At 50.4% G+C, this 11,455-nt stretch overlaps 2 protein-coding genes across 9 annotated transcripts in view; one reads left to right on the top strand and one right to left on the bottom strand.

The window, feature by feature from the left end:
- Nucleotides 1–214: 214 nt before the first annotated feature.
- On the top strand, nt 215–10,335 carry tdrd7b (tudor domain containing 7 b). Of its 7 annotated transcripts, none has more exons than XM_086015410.1 (20): nt 549–707; nt 1,300–1,509; nt 1,640–1,784; nt 2,793–3,006; nt 3,537–3,619; nt 4,473–4,681; nt 4,760–5,089; nt 5,632–5,963; nt 6,029–6,218; nt 6,332–6,443; nt 7,228–7,430; nt 7,494–7,628; nt 7,942–8,025; nt 8,091–8,225; nt 8,298–8,408; nt 8,537–8,685; nt 8,765–9,012; nt 9,138–9,321; nt 9,426–9,586; nt 9,657–10,335. In XM_086015410.1, the coding sequence occupies exons 1-20, from the start codon at nt 633–635 to the stop codon at nt 9,872–9,874; spliced, it is 3,528 nt and encodes a 1,175-aa protein (XP_085871536.1). In that variant the 5' UTR covers nt 549–632; the 3' UTR covers nt 9,875–10,335. The 7 variants fall into 7 exon arrangements, with proteins under 7 accessions (XP_085871544.1, XP_085871502.1, XP_085871536.1 ...); XM_086015393.1 differs by lacking the exon at nt 549–707 and adding an exon at nt 1,190–1,224 and having other exon boundaries at nt 1,314–1,509; XM_086015384.1 differs by lacking the exon at nt 549–707 and adding an exon at nt 1,190–1,224 and having other exon boundaries at nt 1,314–1,509; nt 7,228–7,436.
- Nucleotides 10,336–10,384: 49 nt separating this feature from the next.
- LOC147150656 (calcium-binding protein 2-like) overlaps nt 10,385–11,455 on the bottom strand; it is a 3,188-nt gene continuing 2,117 nt past the window's right edge. Inside the window, exons 6-8 of one of the 2 annotated variants that reach the window (XM_086015531.1) lie at nt 10,885–10,994; nt 10,662–10,785; nt 10,385–10,580 (exon numbers count right to left, since the gene is read on the bottom strand). In XM_086015531.1, the coding sequence (XP_085871657.1) occupies nt 10,552–10,580; nt 10,662–10,785; nt 10,885–10,994 (263 nt within the window). In that variant the 3' untranslated portion in view covers nt 10,385–10,551. Of the gene's footprint in view, nt 10,581–10,661; nt 10,810–10,884; nt 10,995–11,455 lie in introns of both variants that reach the window. The other variant, XM_086015539.1, reaches the window with a different exon arrangement.

Here is an 11,455-nt window from a genome sequence, read left to right as displayed (position 1 = left end):
GTAGGTTAAATTAATATTCAACCATGACTAATCATTATACTGTAATTGAGCTTTGTGTGCGAATTTCCTCAAATAAAACCACGAGAAGTTGTTTTCGTCCGTAGTGGATGTGTTGTGTGCTCTGCACGTCGACTCGTCCTGATCCAGACTGAAGCCCAGGCTGAACTGACCAATCAGGCTGCGGAGGAGAGGCCGTGGCTTGTCCCGGTTGGAAGCCACACACACCGGCTCCACAGCTCCAGACTGAGCTCCAGAGATCCGGCCGCGCAGCTCCGGGTTGCTGACACGCGTGTCACCAAAGCGCCGGGATCAGAGCCGTCAAACTTGGAACTGGTGAAAGGCCAAAGGTGGAAACACTTTCAAGGTGAATTACGGTGACTTTTACAAAACTTGTCGTTGTTTGTTTATTGTTTTTCGAGCCTTAGACGGATGGTATTTTCAAACTAGCAAAATTAGAATGTAACTTCCTGTTGTGACTTGCAAAATAAAATCACATGAATTGGTAACGGAAGAAAATTAGCCGCGCTCTCATGGTTAAATTTGAAGGAAAGATGGTTGAGGTTCCGGTTTTGTGAGCAGCTCCCCAGGCGGCTTGCCACTGTACCGTTTATGGCAGGAAGATTTTGAATTCCATGTCATTTAAACGCTCCGGTAGTTTCTCCGTTATTGTCAACGAGACAGCCCAAGCACACAAATTCGCGACTAATGTAAGTTATTTTACCCTCGCACAAGGAAAAAAAACCCTTGGGGAATTCATCCAAATACTGTAGTTTGTTTTCGAATCCAGGGCGTGGAGTTGAAGTGTGACACGTTACGTCATTCATTAAGTTTCATTTCTTGTCCGAACAGAAGAGCGTTATCGAAGTTCCTCGTCATGCCACAAGCGAACACGTGCAGTTATTTATTGGTTTGATCAGTTGTCGATATTGCTCCGTTAAATGCATTTATAAAAGCGCCAAGGCTAACCATTACATACCTTAAAAAAAAATCTGTTCGCCGCATCTCGTCCATCGATTATATATCATGAATCCTCAATATGTGTTGACACCAAGTGCCCGCACATTTTTTGTCTTTTTAAAGATGCTTTTTATAGTCCCTTGCTGGGTGGTTTGGCAGAAATTTGAATTGTTTCCTTCTGGGAGGAAGAATGTACTGACTTTGCTGCTTCACAAAGTGTAATTTCCAGAATTTATGGAACGCTAAAATGATCCTTCCATTGCATCTGTAAGTCAAAACTCAGCAAATCCATCGACGGGTTTGAACATTTTCTACTGTGTACTTTTGCACTTGTTCATTTAGACCATGTCTGACAGTGAGCTGGTCAAGAAAATGCTGAGGGTCATCCTCCAAGCCAACAAGGGCGGAATGTCGCTGTCCCGTCTGCAGTCTGAGTATAAAGAGCTGACCGGTGAACAGATTCCACATAAACAGATGGGACACAACCATCTGGACACGCTGCTGGCCAGCATGCCCTCAGTCGTCCGCGTGGAACGCAGCCGCTCCGGAGAGGTGCGCGGTTGCTTCCAAACGGTCTAATGCGCTGGGAGAAGATTTAGAAAACGGAACCTCGGAGACCAGTCGCATCCTCGTTGATAATAGTAGCCAGTCGCCACTAATCTGGGCATTTGTATGTCCCCAGATCGTGTATTTTGCCTCTGTGGACAAGGAGACGGCCCATGTTGCCAAGGTGATGGCTCGCCAGCGCGGGTCCAAGAAGACTGGGCGACCCCACATGGTGAACACCCAGATGAGGGTCAAACCAACGGCCCTGTTTGTCTTTAACGGTATAATCCAAGTCCTTGGAGGTTTATGTTTAGCTTTACAAACATGACGGAGCCAAGCGTTTTATTTTGCAGTGGGTCTTAATTCTATGAAATACTGACTGTGGATAGGATAAAAACAGCGGACATTGTGTGATTTCAAATGCACGAGTGTGTGTAATATTGTCGAATTGCAACACACTCAACAATTAATGTGATTCTCCAAAAGCATCTCATATTTTTGCAGTCAGACCCATCCAGCTGCTGCTCACATACATCTCCACACAGGCACTCTTTTGGTCCTATCGTCTGCGGTGTCTCCACTAGAGAGTGTGATTCTGCAGAATACGCTCTGAGTCAGAGAGGCTGGTGGTGGAGGGGAGAGGAGTATTGTAGCAAGGCGAGACGGCGCTCGGGTGGGCGGCGGGGGTGGGGCGGCTGCGGGGGGGAAAACGCAGCACAATGCTGGTGCGGGGCTCGGCCAGGTGGCGGAAAATGAGCCAGCCAGCCAGCGAGAATGACAGCCAGCCTTGCAGGCTGAGAACTAGCCACGAGACAACAACCGCTGATTCATGCATCAGCCACGCCGTCGCTCCTTTGGCACCTGCGATTTTGATATTCAGGGAGAGTAAGACCTCGGACTGCCGGTTTGATGAGGTGGCGCTCGTCTGCGGGATTTAACGTTTTGCCGTATGTACGTACGCATGCCTGGATGATTGATTGACTCCAAATATTTGGAAAAGATGCTCAATGAGATGAAATGAAAGCCGAGGAGAAGCAGAACGTTTATCGATCATGCTGACTTTTGATTGTGGCCAAAAGGCAGACTACACCTTGGATTGGTGGAATAAGTTAAGGCTGGGGGAAGCGAGTCAGTGTGGTACAAAGAGCTTTAAAATAAAAGTTGATAGTTGAGCTCCTGTATGACACATCACCTCCAATCCGGTACTGCCTTGTCTCAGCATCCTGTGTGTGTGTGTGTGTGTGTGTGCGCGCGTGTGCGCGTGCGGGCGTGTGTGCGCCTCGATGCAGCGAAGCCTCAAACCTCCCTGAGGCAGCCGAGCCACCGCGGACGAGGCGGCGGCAGAGGAGGAGGAGGAGGAGGAGGAGGAGGAGGAGGAGGAGGAGGAGGCGGCGGCGGCGGCCGAGGGTCGGCGCGTGGAGACTTCAGGCAATCCAGGGATGGACAGGCGGAGGGCAGGCCGGCGCCACAACACTTGATGTCCAACCAGAACACGGCCAACAGGTAAATCAAATAAGCATGTGGAGCTCTGGAATAAGCTCCAGTCACGCTGGCCCATTGACTGGCAAAACAACTGACATCACATTGACCGGCAAAACAACTGACATCACCGTTGGCCCTCAGCAGCACAACGGGGCGTCCTGGTCCCAGCCCGTGTCGTAGCCGGGGTGTAAGCCTCCCAAATCCCCTCCTATTCTCTGGTAGATTAAAGCACCAAAAACCAATACGGGGTGAATCAGCACATCTCATGGATGGAGCCCTCTCGATCTTTCGTTGAGAGCGCGGGCGTGTTGCATCACGCCTGCCTGCGGGTGGCCGACCTCCATTTGGTCCTCTCACCGGAAGTAGTAAATTCATCACGTCGGAAACAAATGCATTCGTATGCACAAACAACGCTCGCTACCTGATGTTGATGCTGTTGTGGATGTGTAAATTGACATTTTGTCTGCTAAGGCAGGGCTGACTCCTTACGATGTGACGCAGAGCCAGTACTAGCTATTGTTGGAAAACTAAGACTAAGGTCCCGTGTCCAGGTCGGAAAAGAGGATGACACTCCCATCGCGCTTTCAGAAGGAGGTACAGGCTCACCTTTCCAGAAACAACCAACAGACCAGTCGTAAGTCTGACCACCTCTGTTTGATCTCACTCGATGCAAAGCAATAGCCAACGCTGCTACGCACATTTTGACGATTTTTTGGGTGTTTTTTTACATTAGGTTTTCATAATAATAACACATTTAGCAATATTTCAGAATTAAGGGGTGGGTTCAGAAACGGGTGCATTTTTTTTTTTTTGGTGTTCTGTAGCGTTTTTAGCTCTAAATTACAATGCAGTGTAAAATCCCTATTGCTTAACATTGGCACTTGCTGTATATAATAGGTTTGCATGTAAAAATGACATCAGTACTAAAATGCCCCGCCCCCAGGCTCTGTAGTGATTTATGGGCTTTTTTTTTTTGTGATTCGATTTACGACAAATTGGCCCGCCCCCGTTTGGAGCTCAGCTTGTTTTTTGGTTCTCGGCGGTCTACGTCACAGGAGGGAGGCAAGTGTGGTAATATTGCTCACTTTGTCAGTTCTGTTGCTAAAACGCCGACCGATCGCCACCAAAATGACAATGCTCATCACTACTCTTCAACCTGTGAAAGAATAAAAGTGTTCTGCACAATAGCTTGGATTTATTGACATCAAAGGCGATGTCGTCATGATCACCTCCAGAAAATCCCAAATACCCTGGCGATCGCTTCTCCACTTGCGCAGGCTGAAGCGGGCAAGAGCCCGAATGCGCACACGAACCCCACTGGTTATATTTGGGACATTTAGCTACGCTAAACCAGCGTCAACTCTCGGGAGGCGGACGGCGGCCCATTTTTGGGTTGACTAATGTAATAATAGTGATAAATAATCACCGTTGTCTTGCCTGCGTCCAAGCATTGTGACCATGTCCCGTTGTGCTCTCGCCTCCTGCAGAACCTTCACCTTCAAATGAGGATTTGGACTCCGGCAAAGGCAAAGTCTACAACCCTGAGCAGGTCCAGCGCTGCATCAAGGACATCCTGTGCCAGTACAGCAACGGCTTCTGGGTGTCCAAGCTGCCTCAGATCTACAAAGAGCTTTATAAACAGGACCTGCCGACCGAGGCCATCCGAGACCTGGAGACCTGGAAGCACATTTGCACGGTGTGTGTGTGTGCTCTTTGGAAATGGAATCCCACAGTGTGAAGTGCCTGTCTAATCGGCGTGTTCCACCTGGTCCAGGTAGAGAGAACTTGCAGCAGTAACCCATCGGAGCTGCTCCTCTACCCCGCCGAGGGGCCCGGCGCCGCCTCCGGCCCTGCGTCAGCTTGCGTCCCGTCTTCCAGCTCGCCGTCAGACGAGGCCCTGCCGCTCCCCGACCCCCAGAGACGCCAACTCAAACGCTGCGGCTCACGCCCGCCTCGGTCAATGTCCTCCTCGTCCCCCAGTCCCCCGTCCTCGCCAGCCGGCCTCAGCCCCGAGCTGAAGCGGAAGCTGGACGAACTGCTGCTCAAGTATTCCAGCGGCCTGTGGGCCCACGCGCTGCCGAAGCTCTTCCAGGACACCTATAAAGTCAGTGGCGGGGGGGTGCGGATTATAATTAGGGATGTAACAATTCACCCAAGCCCCCATTCGATTCCATTTTTCAGTTCCTGATTTCGTTTTTTTTTTTTTTCCCCCCCCAAATCTTTTTGGGACAAAATGAAGGACTTATTTTATAACCATAAGATATTCTTATTTTAACATCTGCATTTTGTCCTTGTTACAAACAGTAACTTTTAAAAATTTTCCCCAAAACACTTGAAAACGAACTAATAATTTTCAGTGTTTACATACATCAGTCTGTAGTGTCTTATCAGTGTTTTGTTCGTGCCAGAAAATGCACAATTGATTTGACCGCTTTTATCACAAATCCTTTTGTGATCAAAATTTGACTTCTAACATCTGCATTTATGTTGTGTCACCCTGGCGTTGCGTATCGACTCTTTTATTTATTTTTTTTACATCGATGCCTATTTGAAGCTCTTTAAATCAATTTTCGATGAATCTTTACATCCCTACTTTTAATTCACGTCTCGCGGTGCGCTCCAAATGTTGCGCTTTTGTTTGATCAGACCAAACTGCCCGGACACGTCCTCGATAACCTTCACCTCCTCTCCGACATCTGCACCGTCGACTACCCGATGCCCGACAACCCCAAGAGGGCCATCATGTACAGGAGGAGCGGCGGCGGCGGCGGCGGCGGAGGAGACGGAGACGGAGACGGAGACGGAGACGAGAATTGTAACAGGAGAGGCTCGCCGGCCAGTGAGGAAGAGCAGAAAGTGAAGCAGGAGGCGGGGAGGACAGCACGCGATCCCTCGGTGCCTCCACTGCCCATCCCCAAGGAGGAGTATCCGTCTGTGCTGGTGGTGGACGCCACAAACACCAATGAAGTCGTTTTGAGGTAGGGCAGAGGTTTGGCAGCAGGTTGGATTGCCGGGTGTCACGCTTGTGCTCCCGCGTTTCAAGGTACATAGGTGAGAGCTACTCGCAGGCTCAGGAGCGCATGGAGGATGAAATGAGGGAGTTTTACAGCGCGGACAAGCGCAAGTGGACGCCGTGCCCGTCCCCGTCGTCGGGCCAACTTGTGGCTGTCAAAAACGAGGAGGAGGAAGTTCTGAGAGCTCAGGTGTGCGAGCTCCTGGCAGATAAGGTGAAGGTGAGAGCTTCTCAAGGACTTTGGTTTCGGAGTAATGACAAGCAGGTCTGTTAACGTGACTTGGAAGATGTTACATCACAATTTTCAATTCCCCCACTGTGGCTTCTTTATAGGTGCACTTTGTGGATCACGGCTTCTCAGAAGTCGTTAGCAAAGCCAAACTGTTTGAGCTGCACGAGAAGTTCTTCAAACTACCTTTCCAAGCCACCAAGAGCAAACTGGCAGGTGAGACAAAATCATCTTGTCATAGGCACTGGCGGGGCTACAGGGGGGCCTGGGTGGGGGGCACTGGCACCCCCTCAATATATGCTTGGACCCCCCCCCCCCCCAGGTGGCATGCCAGATAATTGCCTTTAGATTATTTTCAGATTTTTCAGGGAATTCTTTTCCCGCATTTCCCCCTGTTCTCTACAGAGAACACGTCGTGAATGTTTGTCAGTGTTTTCTGAAGAATGTTTTGGCTTTGTGAAAAAAAATTTTGGGGAGGGCAAATCAATCAAAGGGCCACTCAAAGTGCGCCAGTTGCCCGACCCTGGATTTTACACTCCCACAGTGTGTCAACAAATTGAAAAGTCTGAATATCGAGTGAACTGTCTACATTGTTCTATTTTCCTTGACGTTTAGGTTGAAAGTGGAGATTTTACAACATTGTTGACTGTACGTGACGCCAGCCGGGAAGTAACAGTAGTCTTATCTTTTTCATAGGGGTTGTCGAAAATGAAGAGTTGGGGGGGGGGGCAAGACAAGAATGGTGTCTAAAGATATAGTTATTATTAGTGTTATCTACATTGTAGCTATTGTAAAACGTGTTGCACGCGCATTTTATTCAATACCAAAATGGATTTTGATAAAGTGCTTCCAAGTTTTTCTTTTGCCGAGATAGCCGTGGCCGCCCCGTGCACCCCCTAGGATAAAAGTCTAGCTCCGCCCCTGGCTATCAGGACAGGGCAAAGAACAGAAAAGGCAGCCCTCCTCCTTCAGCATCCGCTGAGGAATTTTGCGTGCGCAGGCCTGGAGCCCTTCAATCAGGAGCCCGCCGTGCTGAAGACCTTGGAGGCCATGGCGAGCGGCCGCATCCTTTTGTCCGAAATCCTGCAGAGGGGCCAAACCCCGTTGATGGTGTTGTACGACACGTCGCAGGATGACGACGTCAACGTCAACGCCGCCTGCATGAAAGCCCTGCAGGACAAGAGCCTGGCCAGTCCCTTGCAGGTACAGGTGAGGAGCTGCGTAGGTGGTCCAGCGCCCGAGACTCTCACCGCTTGCGCCCCTCAGGTGAACAGCGCTTACATGAACGTGAGCGTCACCAGCGTGTGCTCTGACGGGACCGTCTACTGTCAGCTACCCTCCCGAGGGCTCGCCAAACTCAATCAGATCCTCGACAGCGTCGAGGCATACTTCCGCTCGCAGGTTAGCAACGTTGACGAAACTTTGAGGGTTCCGTGCGCGCGTCGAAAGCTCCTCGGCGTTATCGGCGCGAGCGGCACTTGAGCGCTTGGCGTGGCCGGCGTCTGAAAGGAGCCGACAGATTGCGATTAGGTTGCTAATCTGGATTTGATGCTACGCCAAGCCGTTTAGGAGGTGAGCAGCGCGGGTGCCACCGCGCTCTCCTTTAGAGCTTAGCGTCAGTGTCGAGGTAAACGTGGCTCCAAGCAAGCGCAGGCGTCGCCACGGAAGCGCAACGCTTCATGTACACGTGTGATGACATTGAGATTATGCCCAGGTGACCTCCGAGTTTTTGGTGTCCAGGCCGTTCTGCGGCAAAGGATGCGTGGCTCGATACAAAGGCAAATGGTCCCGCGTGGAAGTAAGTCGGCGCACGCTGCGGACAGGAAAAGCGGATGCCGTTGACGCTTTTCTGCGCCGCTTTAGATCACAAATCTGCACGGCAGCAGAGTGTTGGACATCGTCTTCCTGGACGTGGGAGTCCAGGCTTCCGTTGAAGTCTTTGAGCTCAGGGAGATTCCGCAGAAGTTTCTCCGTGACCTCATGGCCATCCCACCGCAGGTTGGCATGAATTAAGAGAGGAGAAAAAAGAAAAGGGAGCGGAAATGAGCACTAAAGTCAACCTCTGGTTAGGCTGTCAAGTGTTGCCTGGCGGACCTTTCTGTCAGCGTTGGGTCCTGGACTCCAGATACTGTCCAGTGGCTTCGGGAGAAAGTTCTCAACACCACTGACTGCAGCATGAAGGTCACTCAGTAGTCTCACTTTATTTATTCATTGATTGATTTTTACACTGCCCACTGCAAATGTTCTTGCTTGGCCGCCTTACGTCTATAAAATCTCTTTTTTTCCTCACGCTAAACCGGCACCTGAAGGTGGCCAAGGTGGACAAAAGCAAACAGTGCGTCTACGTTCACCTCTTCGCCGATAAGAACTTCCACGACCCCGCCTGTAGTCTCAACCACCAGATGGCCCGCTCGCACCTGTTCAAACGCCAACCCGACGTCTACCTGACGAGCCACAGGTCACTTTAACGCCTCGGGGAAAACGACTTTTAGTCATTTCTGTTTTTTATTTTATTTTATTTTTTTTTGTTCTAACAGACCCGTCGAGATCTCCACACTCACCGCAGCCACCAAGACATCGAGCGGCGGCGGCGGCGGCGACGGCGACGGCGACGACGACGACATCACCAACGGCAGTCCCAAATGGCCTTTGGCCGCGGCCAAGCCTCATCTCAGAAGGGTTCCGTCCGGACCCCAAGGACCTAACCCGAGCAGCCCGCCCGAGGCTCACTCAGTCCCGTCATCCTCTTTCCAGCTGCCGCCCTTGCTGACGCTGCCCCCTGCAGGTCATCATCTCAATTGGTTTTGGAGTTTTCAGTACAGAGTGACTTTTTACCGCATTTTAATCAACATTTATGAATATGTATGACTTGACTCCTTCCCCCCGCCCCCTCCTTCCTGTCACTTCCAGGGAACAACATGGACGTGTACGTATCAGTGGCGTGCCATCCAGGCCACTTTGTCCTCCAGCCCTGGAGGGACATGTACAAACTGGTGGTGCTGATGGGGGAGATGATCCTCTTTTACAACCAAAGCGACCAAAGGCCTCTGAACGTGCAGAAGAATCACGTCTACGCTGCTAAGGTGGAGAACAAGTGAGTGAATGAAGCACTTGACGAGCCAGGCCTAACTCAACCGCGCTCCCTCTGATCGCGTGTGCTCCTCCTCCTCCTCCTCCTCCTCCTCCGCCTCCGCGCAGCTGGTACCGCGTTCTAGTGAAGGGCGTTCTCAGCAACGGGCTGGTGTCCGTTTACCAGTTGGACTACGGTAAGCACGAGCTGGTCAGCTGCGCGCAGCTCAGAGCTTTGAACAAGGAGTTCAGACAGCTGCCCTTCCAGGGAATCACCGCTCAGCTGGCCGGTGAGTCTCAATTTTAAAACCGGACTTCAGCGCCACCTGGTGAAATGTTTTTTTTTTCTCCGGCCCTCAGGAGTGAAGACGAGGCAGTGGTCCGAGGAAGCTTCCATCGTCTTCAGGAACCACGTGGAGAAGAAGCCCCTCGTGGCCCAGCTGGAGGCCGCGCAGGAAGCGGCGAACGCCTGGGACAGGAAGCTGACCGTCTTCCTGGTCGACACCTCGCAGCAAGATCGCGACATCTGGGTGCACGACATCATGGCCGAGTTTGTGGACGAACTCCCCGACCAATAAAATGGCAGACGCTCTTGCCGGTTTGTTTCCGAAGAAATGATCCCCTTTCAAACAATCCCTGGGACCGAAAAGAATGGAAGTCAGGGGCCCCGAGACAAAAGTGGAGCGAAATATTGCCCCCTGCTGCCCATATTTGAGACTACAATTAGGGCTTGACCTAAATGTGATTTGCGTGACTGCAGTGCCACAGAAATAGCGGCAAAGCCGCTCTGTTTCCATAGCCGTTGTAGTGGCACATTGGTATCCTTTGCAGATAGTACGCAGACCTTATTTGAAGTTAACGAATGCATGTCAGTTTGAAAGTATGCGCCGCATTCCACTTATTTTAAAATGCTGCCGATCGGCCCGAGCTCTGAGCTGCACTGTTCACTAATTTATTACCGAACGGAACCTTGGACTATTTGCAATTTTATTTAACGATGAGATTGAAGGACTTGTGAAATAAAGTCAATGCGAGAGGAGTCCGCTCTTGAGTGTTCGTTTCATTTCCCCATGAAGTGAAAAGGAAAGGCCAGTTTGATTTCTTTATTAAAATAGCAAAACACACGCGACTTCCTTTACACGTTCCATCAAACTGACGGCATTGCTTCAGCCATCACAATTAGGCACACGGCGTTGTGGATGTTGCACAACAAGCAGCTGAGCAATTATTGTTGCAGGGATGGATTTTGTGCCTGCTAGCGGATGGAGAGCATCATCACAAACTCTGAGGAGCACAGAAACGACAACGGAAGTCAAATGCGAAAAGGAAGTGATTTTTTGGGTTCATTTTTCTCCCCGCGTTCACCTTCAAAGTCAATATTTCCATCAGCGTTGATGTCCAACTCCTTCAGGATCTCCTCCAGCTCTCCTTTCTTGAGCTTCTCCCCCAGCAGGCTTTTGGCCGCCTCCTTCATCTCGTCCTGCGTGATCTTGCCATCCCCGTCCAGGTCAAACTTCGCACGACAGCCACCACATGGCAAATGAAAGCGTGTCTTTGCCTCATATTGTTGTGGAAACTGGAAGCCCACCTGTAAGAATGCCGACTGGAGCTCTTTAAGTCCCAGCATGTCCGCTGTCTCGCCCATCATTCTGGGGCCCATAAGCTCAGTAAAGTCTTCAAAGTCCATCAGCCCGCCCACTGTGGAGGGAAGAATTGCGACACTTTGCAGGATCAATCGCTAAACCAACTGGCGGACCGCACTCTGAATGGACCCTTGATCAATTGGGGGGGGGGGGAAACAAAACCACATTTTTGGGGGGTGGGCGGCTTTGTTTTTTTTCTTTCTTTCTTCATTCCTTCCTTTACTTTATTATCTTTTTGATGAACCCCCAAAATTCTTCAGAAAACCGATCAACAAAATGAACTGATAAAAATCCTGGGAGACCTACGTGTGGAAAAAAAAAAAGCTGCTAATCTGCAACTGCCGAACTGCAAATATGCAGGGGTTGTTTTAAGTTAGGATATCACCAATCACCACCGCCAGATGGCAGATGTCTGAGGTGTGTTTACACTGGCTCTGATGCTTTTTTGTGGATTTGGAATGATAAGCAGGGCAAGGAGAGTACTTCAATAATGTCATTATAGTGAGTTGATTTTTG

Source organism: Filicampus tigris, chromosome 2, assembly GCF_054856515.1.
Source record: "Filicampus tigris isolate MCC_2025a chromosome 2, RoL_Ftig_1.0, whole genome shotgun sequence".
Lineage (NCBI taxonomy): Eukaryota > Metazoa > Chordata > Actinopteri > Syngnathiformes > Syngnathidae > Filicampus > Filicampus tigris.
Note: the sequence above shows the minus strand (reverse complement) of the source record. Positions and strands in the feature narration are given on the sequence as shown.

What these genes read in the sequence shown, in the direction of transcription:
- tdrd7b (XM_086015376.1), top strand. Translation starts at nt 633, where the DNA reads ATGTCATTTAAACGCTCCGGTAGTTTCTCCGTTATTGTCAACGAGACA. An exon ending in AACCAGAACACGGCCAACAG is followed by an intron (nt 3,007 to 3,536) that starts GTAAATCAAATA and finishes TCCCGTGTCCAG; the next exon opens with GTCGGAAAAGAGGATGACAC. An exon ending in GCAAATGGTCCCGCGTGGAA is followed by an intron (nt 8,026 to 8,090) that starts GTAAGTCGGCGC and finishes GCGCCGCTTTAG; the next exon opens with ATCACAAATCTGCACGGCAG.